The 14321-nt window shown below is 46.9% G+C and overlaps 1 protein-coding gene across 1 annotated transcript in view; it reads right to left on the bottom strand.

The window, feature by feature from the left end:
- setd6 (SET domain containing 6, protein lysine methyltransferase) overlaps positions 1–14321 on the bottom strand; it is a 101870-nt gene that overhangs the window by 86593 nt on the left and 956 nt on the right. The window contains exon 2 of the mRNA XM_068049805.1: positions 10024–10348. Coding sequence (XP_067905906.1) covers positions 10024–10348 — 325 coding nt within the window. The remainder of the gene's footprint in view (positions 1–10023; positions 10349–14321) is intronic.

The raw sequence follows: 14321 nt of genomic DNA, 5'->3' as shown, positions 1-14321 counted from the left end.
AAAGGGAAATTGTGTTTGCTAAATTTATTAGAGTTCTTTGAGAATGTAACAAGCAGGGTTAATAGAGGGGCACCAGTAGATGTAATGTATTTGTATTTCCAAAAGGCATTCGAAAAGATACCACATAAAAGATTACTCCACTGGATAAGGGCTCATGGTGTTGTGGGTAATATATTAGCATGTATAGAGGATTGGCTAACTAACAGGAAACAGAGTCAGGATAAATGGGACATTTTCAGGTTGGCAAACTGTAACTAGTGGAGTGCCACAGAAATCAGTGCTGGGGCCTCAACTATTTACAATCTATATTAATGACTTGGATGAAGGGGCTAAATGTACTGTAGCCAAACAAGTGCACACTACAAAGATAGGTAGGAAAACAAGTTGTGAGGAAGACACAGTGTCTGCAAAGAGATATAAATAAGTTAAGTGAGTGGGCAAAAAATTGGCAGATGGAGTATAATGAGGGAAAATGTGAGGTTGTCCACTTTGAGAAGGAAGAATAGAAAAGCAGAATATTATTTACATGGAGAGAGACTGCAGAATAAGGGGATGGTGGTAATGTCAACTGGACTGGTAATCCAGAGACCCAGGCTAATAATCTGGGAACATGAATTCAAATCCCACCATGGCAGCTGGTGGAATTTAAATTCAATTAATTAATAAATCCAATGAATTAATAAAATTCTGGAAATTGAAAGCTAGTCTCAGTCATGGTGACCATGAAACTACCATTGATTCTGGCAAAAGCCCATCTGGTTCACTAATGTCCTATAGGGAAGGAAATCTGCCTCCCTTACCTGGTCTGGCCTACATGTGACTCCAGACTCAGAGCAATATGGTTGCCTCTTAACTACCCTCTGAAATGGCCTAGCAGGCCACTCAGTTGTCAAAGGCAATTAGGGATGGACAACAAATGCTGGCCTTGCCAGTGATGCCCACATGCCATGAAAAAATACGGCAGTTTAGAGGGATCTGGGCGTCCTTATACATGAATCACAAAAGGTCAGCATGCAGCTACAGCAAGTAATTAGGAAGGCAAATGGAATGCTGGCCTTTATTGCAAGGCGGATGGAGTATAAAATTAGGGAAATCTTGCTACAACTGTACAGGGCATTGGTGAAACCCCACCTAAAGTACTGCGTACAGTTTTGGTCTCCTTACATAAAGAGGATATACTTGCATTGGCAGCAGTTCAGAGAAGGTTCACTCGGCTGATTTCTGGGAGGAAGGGGTTGTCTTATGAGGAAAGGTTGAGCAGGTTGGACCTATACTCATTGGAGTTTAGAAGAATGAGAGGTGATCTTATTGAAACATGTAAGATTCTGAGTAGACTTGACTGGGTAGATGCTGACAGGGTGTTTCCCCTCGTGGGTGAATCTAGAACTAGGGGGCACAGTTTCAAAATAAGGGGTCTCCCATTTAAGACAGAGATGAGGAGGAATCTCTTTCAGAGGCTCATTAATCTTTGGAATTCTCTTCTCCAGAGAGCAGTGGAGGCTGGGTCTCAAGGCTGAGTTAGACAGATTTTTGACCTACAAGGAAGTCAAGGCTTATGGGGGGGCAGGCAGGAAAGTGGAGTTAAGGCCACAATCAGATCAGCCATGATCTTATTGAATGGCAGAACAGGCTCAAGGCACAAAACGGCCTACTCCTGCTCCTATTTCTTATGTTCTTATGCCCCTGTTACATTACTGGCGTTGCCATGGCAATTAGGTATCCCTTTTTCCTTCCTCATGAATATGAACAGCATCATAAATTTTACTGTCTTGTGTGTACAGGTTAGTCTGGATTTATATTGTTTGCAGAGAACAATTCATATTAACCGGTCCAAACACCAAAAAAAAGGACACGGAATCTGAAACAGAAAATGCTGGAAACACTCAGCAGGTCAAGTCAGCTCGAGAGGGAATGAAGCTGGGCAAGTGGAAGGGTTATTAGCGGAATAGCATTTTGGTGGTAGTTATCATAATTCAGTTAGATTTAGCACAGTTATGGAAAAGGACAAAGACAGACCAAGGAATAAAAGTTCTCAATTGGGGAAAGGCCCATTTCACTAAGCTGAGAAGTCGTTTAGCAAAAGTGAACTGGAAACTGCTACTTGGAGGTAAATCAGTGGCAGAGCAGGGGGTTGGCATTCAAGGAAGGGATAGTGAGAGTTCAAAACAAATAGGTTCCCACAAAAAAAGATGGGACTCACATATCTAGAGCCCCTTGGATGTCAAGCAGCACACTGCGTAGGATAAGGTAACAAAAGGGAAGTTTATGTCAGATACCAAGAGTTCATTGTAGAAAGTCTAGAGGAGTATAGCAAGTGTAGGGTTGAAATTACAAAGGAAATCAGGAAAGCGAAGAGAGGCCATGAAAAAATATTGGCAAGTAAAATCAAGGAAAACCCAAAGATGTTTTCTAAATACATAAAGAGCAAGAGGAAAGAGTAAGGTCGATTACTGCCCAAAAAGGTAACCAGTGTATGGAGGCGGAAGACGTTGAAATGGTTCTTAATGAATACTTTGTGCCTTCACAAAAGAGGGGGACAATGCAGACATAGTAGTTAAAGAGGAGGAATGTGAAACATTGGATAGGATAAACATAGTGAGAGGGGAAATATTGAAGGATTTAGAATCTTTGAAAGTAGATAAATCACCAGGCCCAGATAAAATGCATCCCAGGCTGTGAAGAGAAACAAGGGAGGAAATAGTGGAAGCTCTGACCATCATTTTGCATTCCTCTCTGGCTACAGGCGTAGTGCCAGAGGGCTGGGGGATAGACCAACAAATTACAAGCCAGTCAACCGAACTTCGGTGCTGGGCAAATTACTGCAAATAATTCTGAGGGACAGTGTTCATCATCATTTTAGTAAGGCTCTGTGGTTTATAGTGAAGATATCAATAGACTGGTCAGGTGGACAGAAAAGGTGGCAAATGGAATTCAATCCATAGAGGTGTGATATAATGCATTTGGGGAGGGCAAACAAGGCAATGGATTACAGGACATAAAATAAAAACAGAAAATGCTCAGCAGGTCTGGCAGCATCTGTGGAGAGAGAAACAGAGTTAACGTTTCAGGTCTGTGACCTTTCATCAGTGATTAACACCGTTTCTCTCACTACAGATGCTACTCGATCAGCTGAGTATTTCCAGCATTTTTTTTTTAATGAAACATCAGAAAAACAAAGTGAATGTTTCAGGTCTGATGAAAGGTCACAGACCTGAAATGTTAACTGTTCCTCTCTCCGCAGATGCTGCCAGACCTGAATATTTCCAGCACTTTCTGTTCTCATTTTACACTTCCTCACACCCTGTTTCCTGTAAAGACTCCATTCCATTCTCCTAGTTTCTCTGTCGCATCTGTTCTGAAGATGCAACCATCCACACCAGCACTTGAATTACGTCTTCCTTTTTCCTCAACCGAGGATTCCCTCTCACTGTGGTTGACAGGGCCCTCAACCGTGTCCGTTCCATTTCCTGCACCTCTGCTCTCATCCCTTCCCCTCCCTCCCAGAAACACGGTAGTGTCCCCCTCACCTTTTGCCCACCAGCCTCCGTATTCAACAGATCATCCTGTCATTTCAGCCACCTCCAGCATGATGCCACCATGAACACATTTTCCCCTCTCCTATCCTGTCAGCATTCTGAAGGGACTGTTCCCTCTGCAACACCCTAGTCCACTTCTCAATCACCTCTAACTCCCTCTCCCCTTCCCAAGGCACCATTCCATGCAAGCGCAGGAGATGCAACACTTACCCTTTTACCTCCTCTCTTCTCACTGTTCAAAGCTCCAAACACTCCTGCCAAGTTAAACAGCAATTTACATGTACTTCTTTCAATTTAGTATACTCTATTCATGGCTTACAATGTGGTCTTGCTCTACATTGGGGTGACTAAACACAGATTGGGTGGCCGCTTTGCAGAACACCTCTGATCAGTCCGCACACTTGATCCCGAGCTACTTGGTCGCCTGTCATTTTAACTCCCCACCTTGCTCTCAGACTGATATCTCTGTTCTCAGCTGACTGCAGTGTTCCAATGAAGCTCAAGGAACAGCACCTCATCTTTTGATTAGGCATTTGGCAATCTTCCAGACTCAACATTGAGTTTCACAATTTCAGACTGTAATCTCTGCCCCCATTATGTTTCTTTTTCTTTGCATGTTTTGGACTTACTCTTGTTTTTCTTGTTTTTGCTTTCAGACGGCAACTGTTCATCATTCTGCCATTCACATCTCCTCTAGACACATCTTTTGTTTCTTTTCTTGCCCTATCACCATTTCCTTTGACCCTGAATGAACACTTGTGAAATTTAATCTCACCTGTTTTCCACCCTATCACAGATGTTCCCTTTTTTTCTTTTTCCCACCGTCTCCCTTTCATTTGCTTAAAACCTATTACATTTCTAACTTTTAGCAGTTCCGAAACGTTAACTCTGTTTCTCTCTCTACAGATGCCGCATAACCTGAGTATTTCCAGCATTTTCGGTTTTTATTTCTGTTTGTGCCCGTCTTATATGGAGCACACGTGTGCTGAGTGATGCTTTCTCTGTTAATGTTGTGATTAAATTTGTTAGGTGGAATGACTGAAATGATCACTCGACACCTCAGGTCTGTGGTTCAATTGCCAAGCAGTCTTTATTTTACACAGGTGGGGAGACAATCTCTACTGGTCAAGCCAGGAGACTTCTCCAATGATACAAAGATTCGTGCGATATTTATCCTTTGCGTTACATTGCTTACGGTGCATCTTTTAAACTTCTCCAATCACAGCTAAAGCACATACACTTGGGCTCTGCCCATATTACTAATATAGCTTTTTGACAGTTTACCCATATTTTGCTGATATAGCAGTGACCGTTGTTCCACTAGGTGCCTTTTTCAACAGGTTTTCCTCAGCTACTTTTGCGACCCTGACCCTCAAAGCAGTCATGTCTACTTTTTGTTCCCATTATTCTTCCCATCTGTCTCCTTTGTGGTCAACAGTCGTTTAGTTATTTTAGTTAATTGCTGTTAGTGTCAGCAGTTGTCAATCCTATACTTAACCTTCTGATTCTTAGCAACTTGGAACTTACAATGTTTAAATGTCCCCCTCCAATTCATGAAACAAATCAGAACACCTGCAAATTTTGAAGGATCTTTTCTTTAGAGGCAACTGTAAAGCTCACCCTGCTGCACAAGACCCTGTTAAAATAGCTTTTAAAAAAATGTACTTAGATACTGTTTGTTTTCTGGAATAAATTAATACCTACCTCTCCCAACATGGATTGAACCCAGCACCGAGCTACCCAACACATAATTCATTGCTCAAGGTTGCCTGCTAGGTGCTGCAGTAGGCAGTGATGTCATAAAGCAGTACCATGGCATCCTGCCTGAGTATTGTGACATCATTGATTTTACTCAGCTTTTTGAGTGTTGTTGGAGCTGCACTTATCCAGGCAAGTGGGGACTATTCCATCACACTCTTCACTTGTGCCTTGTAGGTGGTGGACATGCTATGAGGAGTCAGAAGGTGTTACTTGGTGCAGAATTCCCAGCCTCTGACCTGCTCTTGTAGCCACAGTATTTGGCTACCTCATTTAAGTTTCTGGGTAATGATGACCCACCCCCAGGATGTTAATGGTGGGAGATTCAATGATAGTAATACCACTGAATGTCAAGGGGAGATAGTTAGGCTGTTTTGTTGGAGATGGTCATTGCTTGGCACTTGTGTGTTGCAAAAGTTACTTAGAATCATAGGCTGGGATTTAGTGTGGAGGCAGTGGCACTGCTCACCAGCTGGAAGGTTGAGGGTGATCCCACTTCCAGCGCCCTAGAAGCCGCGTTATTTTGCGTGGCTCGGACAGTCAATTGCCTCAGGTCATGGCTACCACCCCTGAAGCAGGATGCCCCACCGCCAAGTGTTGCTAGCCAATCAGAAGACCAGCAGCAACACCAGGAGCAGTGGTGGGACCCAGTCAGCGATGGAGGCTGGAGGTGGTGAGTGGGGCAGGCTTGCCAGGGACAGTTGGGCAGGCCCTGGCAAGGTGTCACAGGTTCATTTCGTCTTTGGTTATTTTACAATCAATCTTAAATCGGTATCCTCTGATTTTCGAACCTTACACCAATGGGAACAGTTTCTCCCTCTCTCCTGTGAAAAGCAGTGGTCCTAGTATTGAACCCGGGGGAACACATTCCTTTGGTCCAAAAAATAACCATTCACCACTACGGTTTCCTCTCTTAGCCAATTGCGTATTCATGTCGTCACTGTACCTTTTATAGCCTTAACTTTGCTGACAAGCCTATTATGTGACACTTTATCAAAGGTCTTTTGGAAGTCATTATACACTTCAACCGCATTACCTTCATCAACCCTGTTACCTCATCAAAAAACTCAAGCAAGTTAGTTAAACATGATTTGCCATCAACAAATCTTTGTTGGCTTTCCTTAATTAATCCACATTTGTCCCAGATTATCATTTCTCAAAGCTTTCTCACCACCGAGGTTAAACTGTCTGGCCTGTAGTTGCTGCATTTATCCTTACACCCTTTTTTGAACAAGGGTGTAACATTTACAATGCTCCAGTCCCCCAGCACCACCTCTATCTAATGAGGATTGGAAAATTATGGCCAGCGCCTCCGCAACTTCCACCTTACTTTCCTCAGCTTCTTCTGATGCATCTCATTCAGTCCTGGTGACTTATCAACTTTAAGTACAGATAGCCTAATACTTCCTCTTTCTCAATGTTTAGCCCATTCATTATCTCAACTACCTCCTCTTCCACTATGATTTTGGCAACATCTCCTTCCTTGGTAAAGACAGATGCAAAGTACTCATTTAGTACCTCAGACATGTCCTCTGACTCAATGCATAGATCTCCTTTTTGTTCCCCAAACAGCACCACCACCTCCCCTTAAAATTCTTTTACTATCTATATGCATATTGAAAGACTTTTGGATTCCCTTTTATATTATTGCATTTATATTACTTACCACCCAAGCCTGAATGTTGTCCAGGTGTTGCTACATGCAGGTATGAATCGCTTAATTATTGGAGGAGTTGTAAATAGAGCTGAACACTGTGCAATCACCAATGAACATCTCCACTTCTGACCTGATGATGCAGAGGTCATTGATGAAGCAGCTGAAGATGGTTGAGCCTAGAACAATGTCCTGAGGCTGAGATAATTGGCGCCCAACAACCACAATCATCTTCCTTTATGCTAGGTATGACTCCAGCCAGTGCAGAGATTTCCCCCGATCCCCATTGATTTCAGTTTTACTAAGGCTCCTTAGTGCCACACGTGGTGAAATGCTGTCATGATGTCAAGGGCAGTCACTTTTACCTCACCTCAAATTCAGCTCTTTGTCCATGTTTGAACCAAGGCTGGACTGAGGTCTGGAGCTGACAGGACCCAAACTGAGCATCGGTAAGCAAGTTATTTGTGAGCAAATGCCATTTGACAGCACCGTTGATGGCTCCTTCTACCATTTTGCTGATTGAGAGCAGACGGATACGATAGTAATTAGTCAGATTGGATTTATCTTGTGTTTTGTGAACAGGAAGGGCTTACCTGGGCAATTTTCCACATTGTTGGGTAAGATGTTAGGATTATAATTGTACTGCAACAGCTTGGCTAGAGGTATAGCTAGTTCTAAAGCACAGGTCCTCAGTACTCCAGCCAGGATATTGTCATGACCCTTAGCCTTTGTTCTCGGCCGTTTCTTGATATCGCATGCAATGTACTGAATTGGCTGAAGATTGGCATCTTGTGATGGTGGGGAATCTCAGGAGGCGGAGAAGGATCATCCAATGGGAAATTCTGGCTGAAGATGGTTGCAAAAGTTTCAGCCTTGTCTTTTGCACGCACATGCAGGGGTCCGCCATCATTCTTTTGACTCAGACCATGCTTTGGTTCTGCACATTGCAGGAGGAGCTCAAGGGAACCTATAATTTTGCCATCCAGGGAAGCAATGAGCTATTAATGAGAGGCGTCTTGATTTCAATGCTATGGGGAAAGAGGAAGGATATGTAGAAGGATGTATTAGAAACAGAGCAGCATGAGAGGAAACCTCAGAGAAGTAACTGATCACAGTGGTATCAGTAAGATTTTGAGAGAGAGGATGGTAGTGGCCATGGGAGTCTATCATTGATTCAGCGTCACTGCTGAGAATGCATCTGCCTTCCATTTCAGAGGGCTAATACAAGAATCTTTAACAATAATTTCAGTCTTCAAGAGAAATATCTTCTTCCACAATTAGACTAACTGATGTGAAGGATGCATTGGGCAATTTCTTTCCCCTCTTCTCCTGAAGTGCTGGAGTTCCACACACTGGCAGCCTTCCAGTAGTTGTTCCATGTGACCTATTTGAGAGTCTTGACAGTGTTGGAAAGGACATTGAACTGTGGCCCAATCCTGTCCTCACCAGACATCCAAACAAGCATACACCTAGAATAGGTTACAAGGGGTCCTGATAGCAACCATAATGGAGAAAAATGAAATGTTTTCCTATTATTTAACCCAGGAGCATCAAACAAGTTATAGTACCCCCATCATTAATGGGAACTTCACATCTGATCCACCAGAACATGGTTCTATGGTACCAGGGTTCTGATTGATGTTCCACACTGTAACTCAGCAAAGCTGTCACTTACCAAGGGAGGGCACATCCCAACATGCATAGAACAACAAGAAGAACGGTCATCAGGAATTTTTGATTTTATTTGTTAAAAAAAATTACAGACAAGCTAGCAAATTGATAGACTGGGTGAACTTATCCCACTCTGAATATTCTGCATCAAGTGCGTCCAGGTCTGATGCACTACAAGTTGGGTGTGGAGCGAAAATCCCTCTACTCTTCCCAGTAGTCTGCTTTAGCCCCTATTACTGCAGTAGGGTGAAGTACACTTCTCACAACAGCTGCCATAGTGTATTGGAACTGAAAATGAATTCTGATCAGTTTCCTGCTGAAGGCCGATGCCCAGTGCCGAAGTTGAGATTGACCAAGCTCATTTAACACAATGGCCTTACAGCCAGCAGACATTCACCTCATTAATTTGGGCTTGATTTTAACACAGGTGCCTCACGTGGCAGGACAGTGCACACTCAATGCTAATTCTACGTACTAAGCAGTTCTTTCTTGTTTCTACCCATAATACAAACAAGAACATCTGAAATCTGTTAGTGGAGATATTGATCCATCAAATAGACTGCATGTCTTAATAATCCACAAGGACTATTCAGGATAAATGCCAGACCAATCCCAGATTGCACTGTCTACCTCACACAGGCCCAGAGAAGAAATCTAGTCAGTGAGGAAGGAGGGAAATAAATATTGCGGCCAGGCCAAAATAAGCAGTGAAGAGAGACTTACATATCATTTTAGATTTCAACTGCAAATACTCTCCCTGCTTCACCTGAAGGTCAAACTTTTCTGGAGTACAACTCCACTTGCACTGTGTTAGCCTAGACCATGGGGGAAATCACAGCCGAGCCAAGCCAATCATGTCCCAACTACTATACTTCCGACAGGAGTCACTGGATAGCAATCAGCAGCAGGAACCCCGACTGATTATCCCTTCCCCAGCTTAGGGTGCTGAAGTCAATTGCAGGTCCCCAACTTCAGCACCAGCGCAGATCAGGCAACGCAGCACAGGGAGGAGAAATGAACCTGGGATGTCAATCTTCAATCCAACAGTATGCGGTGCCATTTTATATACTTTTAACATAGGATGCTTTTGAAATTGAATCATGTAAATGCAGTTAATACAACAGTAAAAAAACATTTTAAATTGGAACTTTTTTTTCAGAAAAGTATTTACTGGAATGTCCATGTATAAGCGCTCATCTAAGCCTTACTGAGAAGCTGTGGAATCTTCCTCTTAATTGATCTGGTTAGACACTGGTGGACTACGGAGTACAGCTTCTGACAGCCCTCAACACAAGCCTTGATTGCTTCCACTGATGTCTGCTCTTCCCACTCTCCTTTAGACACCAGCCCCGAGATCTGGTTAAGGGTAGGCAGCAGTGCCACAGTCAAGCTGCCGTTATTTACCTCCTGGGAGTTGGCTGCGCTGTACTCTTCAGCTGCAGTTGGGTCCAGAAGGGAGACATCTCCACACTGCCTCAAGGAACAACCCACCACCACGTCAAACATCTCGATACCCGCTTCTGCCAGTGCTATGGAGGCGCAGGTCAAAGCGGCTGCTAGGGTGGAGCCGTCGTTCTCCAGAACCATCACATACACCTCAATTTGGGACCTGGGATACTTGTGGAGGCAGATTGCAGGCTGTAAACTCTGTTCCATGATCGATGAGTACTCCTTTTCCAGGTTGCCTTGAATCCAGGCAGCTCTCTTCCTACAAGAGAATGGGGCGAATCTACAAGGTGTGGGGAAAAATAAAGTGAGTAATGAATTTATTAATTTGATATTTGAAAAGGAAACATTGGCAAGGCTTTGGGGAGAGGGACTAATTGGATAGCTCCTGCAAAGAGCTGGCCCAAGTACAATGGGCCAAATGGCCTCCTTCTGTGTAGTACCATTCCATTTATTTAATACAAATCTTCTTTCTGAAGTTGCTGATGTGAGCTGGGGTCCTGGACTTTGAAGAGGCAGTCCAGTGCTCACAATCAAAGCAGGCAACTCAGCCAATTTGGGGAACTGAACACCAGTCCCAGGAGTTCCTTAACAGCCCCCTCATCCAATTCACCACTTCCTCATGACCATGAAGCTACTGTCCCTCCTCTCCATGGCCCATTACCCTGCTTTTCTATTCCAAATATTTATCCACCTCCCTTTTATTGATTCTGCTCCCACCCGAGTTTCTGGTCTGGTAGAATTCTATGAAGCTTAGGCAAGGACGTTGTGCTAAACCTTTATAAAACACTGGTTAGGGGTTAGCTGGAGCATTCTGTCCAAGGTCACGCAGAGTGGTGGCAAAAAAAAGAGTGCCGTGTAACTAGAGTGCAAAAGTTGAAAGTTTGGTGCAAGCAGGAATTTGGTGCAAAGGGGGAAGGAGCTGCAGCTTTTTGCCTTCAATACTTGTAGTGGTTAATATAAACTTGAGGCATTAAGTGTTTACATTTTTATAGTGCTTAATGCTTAGTGCATGATGTGTAGAAAAAGAAATCAAAAACTTACAAACTATAAAGTAGATCTAATTAATCTAGAGCAGGCTGTATGTCGGAACTGCAGTATGTGGGAGTTTGTGGACAGTGAGACTGTTTCCCCCTGCAGCAGATGTCTCCATTTGAAATCTCTCTGGCTCAGTCATTGAGCTAGACTGCGAGTTGGAGACACTGGCTCATTAAGGAAGGGGGAGCAGCATTAAGGAAGGGGGAGCAGTTTCTGGACAGTTTGTTCCAGATTCTGGTCACACCTCATCGAGAGGGGCAGGTTCAGAATGGGGTTGGTGTGACTGATAGTGTGCAGAGTAAGGGGAACCCAGGTGAGATAAAGAACGAGGAACCACAGAAACTGGTACTATTCAACAGGTACAATGTACTTGCTAGTTGTGAGGATAAGGATAAAGACTGCCAGACGGACAGCCAAAATGTGGACCATGGCACCTTAGAGCTGGAGACTGTCTAAAAGGTGGGAGGCAGTTGTAGGGGATTCAATAATTAGGGGGACAGATAGCATCCTTTGTAAGCAGGTTTGAGAGTTCCTCATGGTATGTCACCATTCTGCTGCCAGGGTGAGGTACATCTTGAACAGGCTTGAAAAGATATTGCAGAGGGAGGGGGTGGATCCAGTTGTTGGGATCTGTACAAAGGATAGGCAAAAATGGTCCTGTTTGGAAAGTAACCAGGAACTCGGAACTAAATGAAAGAACAGGACCTCAAGGGTTATATGCTCTACATTATTATCCAAGCCACGTGCAAATTACCATAGGGATAAGCAGATTAGGGAGGTGAACATGTGGCTGAAGGAGTGGTAAGGGAAAGAGGGGTTCAATTTCATGGGACACTAAAATCAGTACTGGGTCATGAAGGAACTGGATGGCTCCAACTGAACCAGGCTGGGTCAAGGGAAAAGGATTAATAGGGCAGTCACAAGGACTAAACTAGTAAGTGGTGGGGAGCAGGGAAGAGGGGAAGGACTGCAGTGTAAAAGGCAGTACATATAGTAGTTCAAAACAAAGGAAAGAGAAGAGAGTAGAGCAACAATCACGCATGTGATGGGGAGGCGTGTGGGGGGGGGGGAAGGAGGGGAAATGGGGGGGGGGAAGGAGGGGAAATGGGGGGGGGGGGAAGGAGGGGAAATGGGGGGGGGGGAAGGAGGGGAAATGGGGGGGGGGGGAAGGAGGGGAAATGGGGGGGGGGGAAGGAGGGGAAATGGGGGGGGGGAAGGAGGGGAAATGGGGGGGGGGGAAGGAGGGGAAATGGGGGGGGGGGAAGGAGGGGAAATGGGGGGGGGGGAAGGAGGGGAAATGGGGGGGGGGGGAAGGAGGGGAAATGGGGGGGGGGAAGGAGGGGAAATGGGGGGGGGGGAAGGAGGGGAAATGGGGGGGGGGGAAGGAGGGGAAATGGGGGGGGGGGAAGGAGGGGAAATGGGGGGGGGGGAAGGAGGGGAAATGGGGGGGGGGGGAAGGAGGGAAATGGGGGGGGGAAGGAGGGGAAATGGGGGGGGGGGAAGGAGGGGAAATGGGGGGGGAAGGAGGGGAAATGGGGGGGGGAAGGAGGGGAAATGGGGGGGGGGAAGGAGGGGAAATGGGGGGGGGGAAGGAGGGGAAATGGGGGGGGGAAGGAGGGGAAATGGGGGGGGGAAGGAGGGGAAATGGGGGGGGGAAGGAGGGAAATGGGGGGGGGGAAGGAGGGGAAATGGGGGGGGGGAAGGAGGGGAAATGGGGGGGGAAGGAGGGGAAATGGGGGGGGAAGGAGGGGAAATGGGGGGGGGAAGGAGGGGAAATGGGGGGGGGAAGGAGGGGAAATGGGGGGGGGAAGGAGGGGAAATGGGGGGGGGAAGGAGGGGAAATGGGGGGGGGAAGGAGGGGAAATGGGGGGGGGAAGGAGGGGAAATGGGGGGGGGAAGGAGGGGAAATGGGGGGGGAAGGAGGGGAAATGGGGGGGGAAGGAGGGGAAATGGGGGGGGGAAGGAGGGGAAATGGGGGGGGGAAGGAGGGGAAATGGGGGGGGGAAGGAGGGGAAATGGGGGGGGGAAGGAGGGGAAATGGGGGGGGGAAGGAGGGGAAATGGGGGGGGGAAGGAGGGGAAATGGGGGGGGGAAGGAGGGGAAATGGGGGGGGGAAGGAGGGGAAATGGGGGGGGGAAGGAGGGGAAATGGGGGGGGGAAGGAGGGGAAATGGGGGGGGGAAGGAGGGGAAATGGGGGGGGGAAGGAGGGGAAATGGGGGGGGGAAGGAGGGGAAATGGGGGGGGGAAGGAGGGGAAATGGGGGGGGGAAGGAGGGGAAATGGGGGGGGGAAGGAGGGGAAATGGGGGGGTGGAGTGAGAGAGAGAGAGACGCGGAGAGGGGAGGGAGAGGGGAGGAGAGGGGAGGGAGAGGGAGAGGGAGAGGGAGAGGGGAGGAGAGGGAGGGAGAGGGGAGGGAGAGGGAGAGGGGAGGGAGAGGGGAGGGAGAGGGGAGGGAGAGGGGAGGGAGAGGGGAGGGAGAGGGGAGGGAGAGGGGAGGGAGAGGGGAGGGAGAGGGGAGGGAGAGGGGAGGGAGAGGGGAGGGAGAGGGGAGGGAGAGGGGAGGGAGAGGGGAGGGAGAAAAAGAGATCAAGATCACTCCTGAAAGATGGACAACTTTCTGGAATACTTAGTATCGCTACATCAAGTGTGCAGGCAGAGATAGAGTATTAATGCAAGCATTAACCTCATTCTTCCCACCAAAATATATTACTTCACACTTCTCTGCATTAATTTCATCTGCAACGTGTCCATCTATTCCACCAGCCTGTCTATGTCCTCTTGGAGTCTATCATTATCCTCCTCACAGTTCACAACACTTCCAACTTTTGTCTCATCTGCAAATTTTGAAATTGTGCCCTGTACACCAAAGTCTGGGTCAATAATATAGATCAAGAAAAGCATTCTATAACCCCCCTCCCATCCCCCCGGGGTGGGGCACTCTATACACCCCCCTCCCCATCCCCCAGGGGGAGGGACACTCTATACCCCCCCTCCCCATCCCCCAGGGGGAGGGACACTCTATACCCCCCCCTCCCCCAGGGGGAGGGACACTCTATACTCCCCCCTCCCCACCCCCCCAGGGGGAGGGACACTCTATACCCCCCCCTCCCCATCCCCCAGGGGGAGGGACACTCTATACCCCCCCCTCCCCACCCCCCCAGGGGGAGGGACACTCTATACCCCCCCCTCCCCATCCCCCAGGGGGAGGGACACTCTA

This window comes from Heterodontus francisci, chromosome 17, assembly GCF_036365525.1.
Source record: "Heterodontus francisci isolate sHetFra1 chromosome 17, sHetFra1.hap1, whole genome shotgun sequence".
NCBI classification, from domain to species: Eukaryota; Metazoa; Chordata; class Chondrichthyes; order Heterodontiformes; family Heterodontidae; genus Heterodontus; species Heterodontus francisci.
The sequence above is the reverse complement of the archived record's forward strand: the minus strand, read 5'-3'. Positions and strand labels throughout refer to the sequence as shown.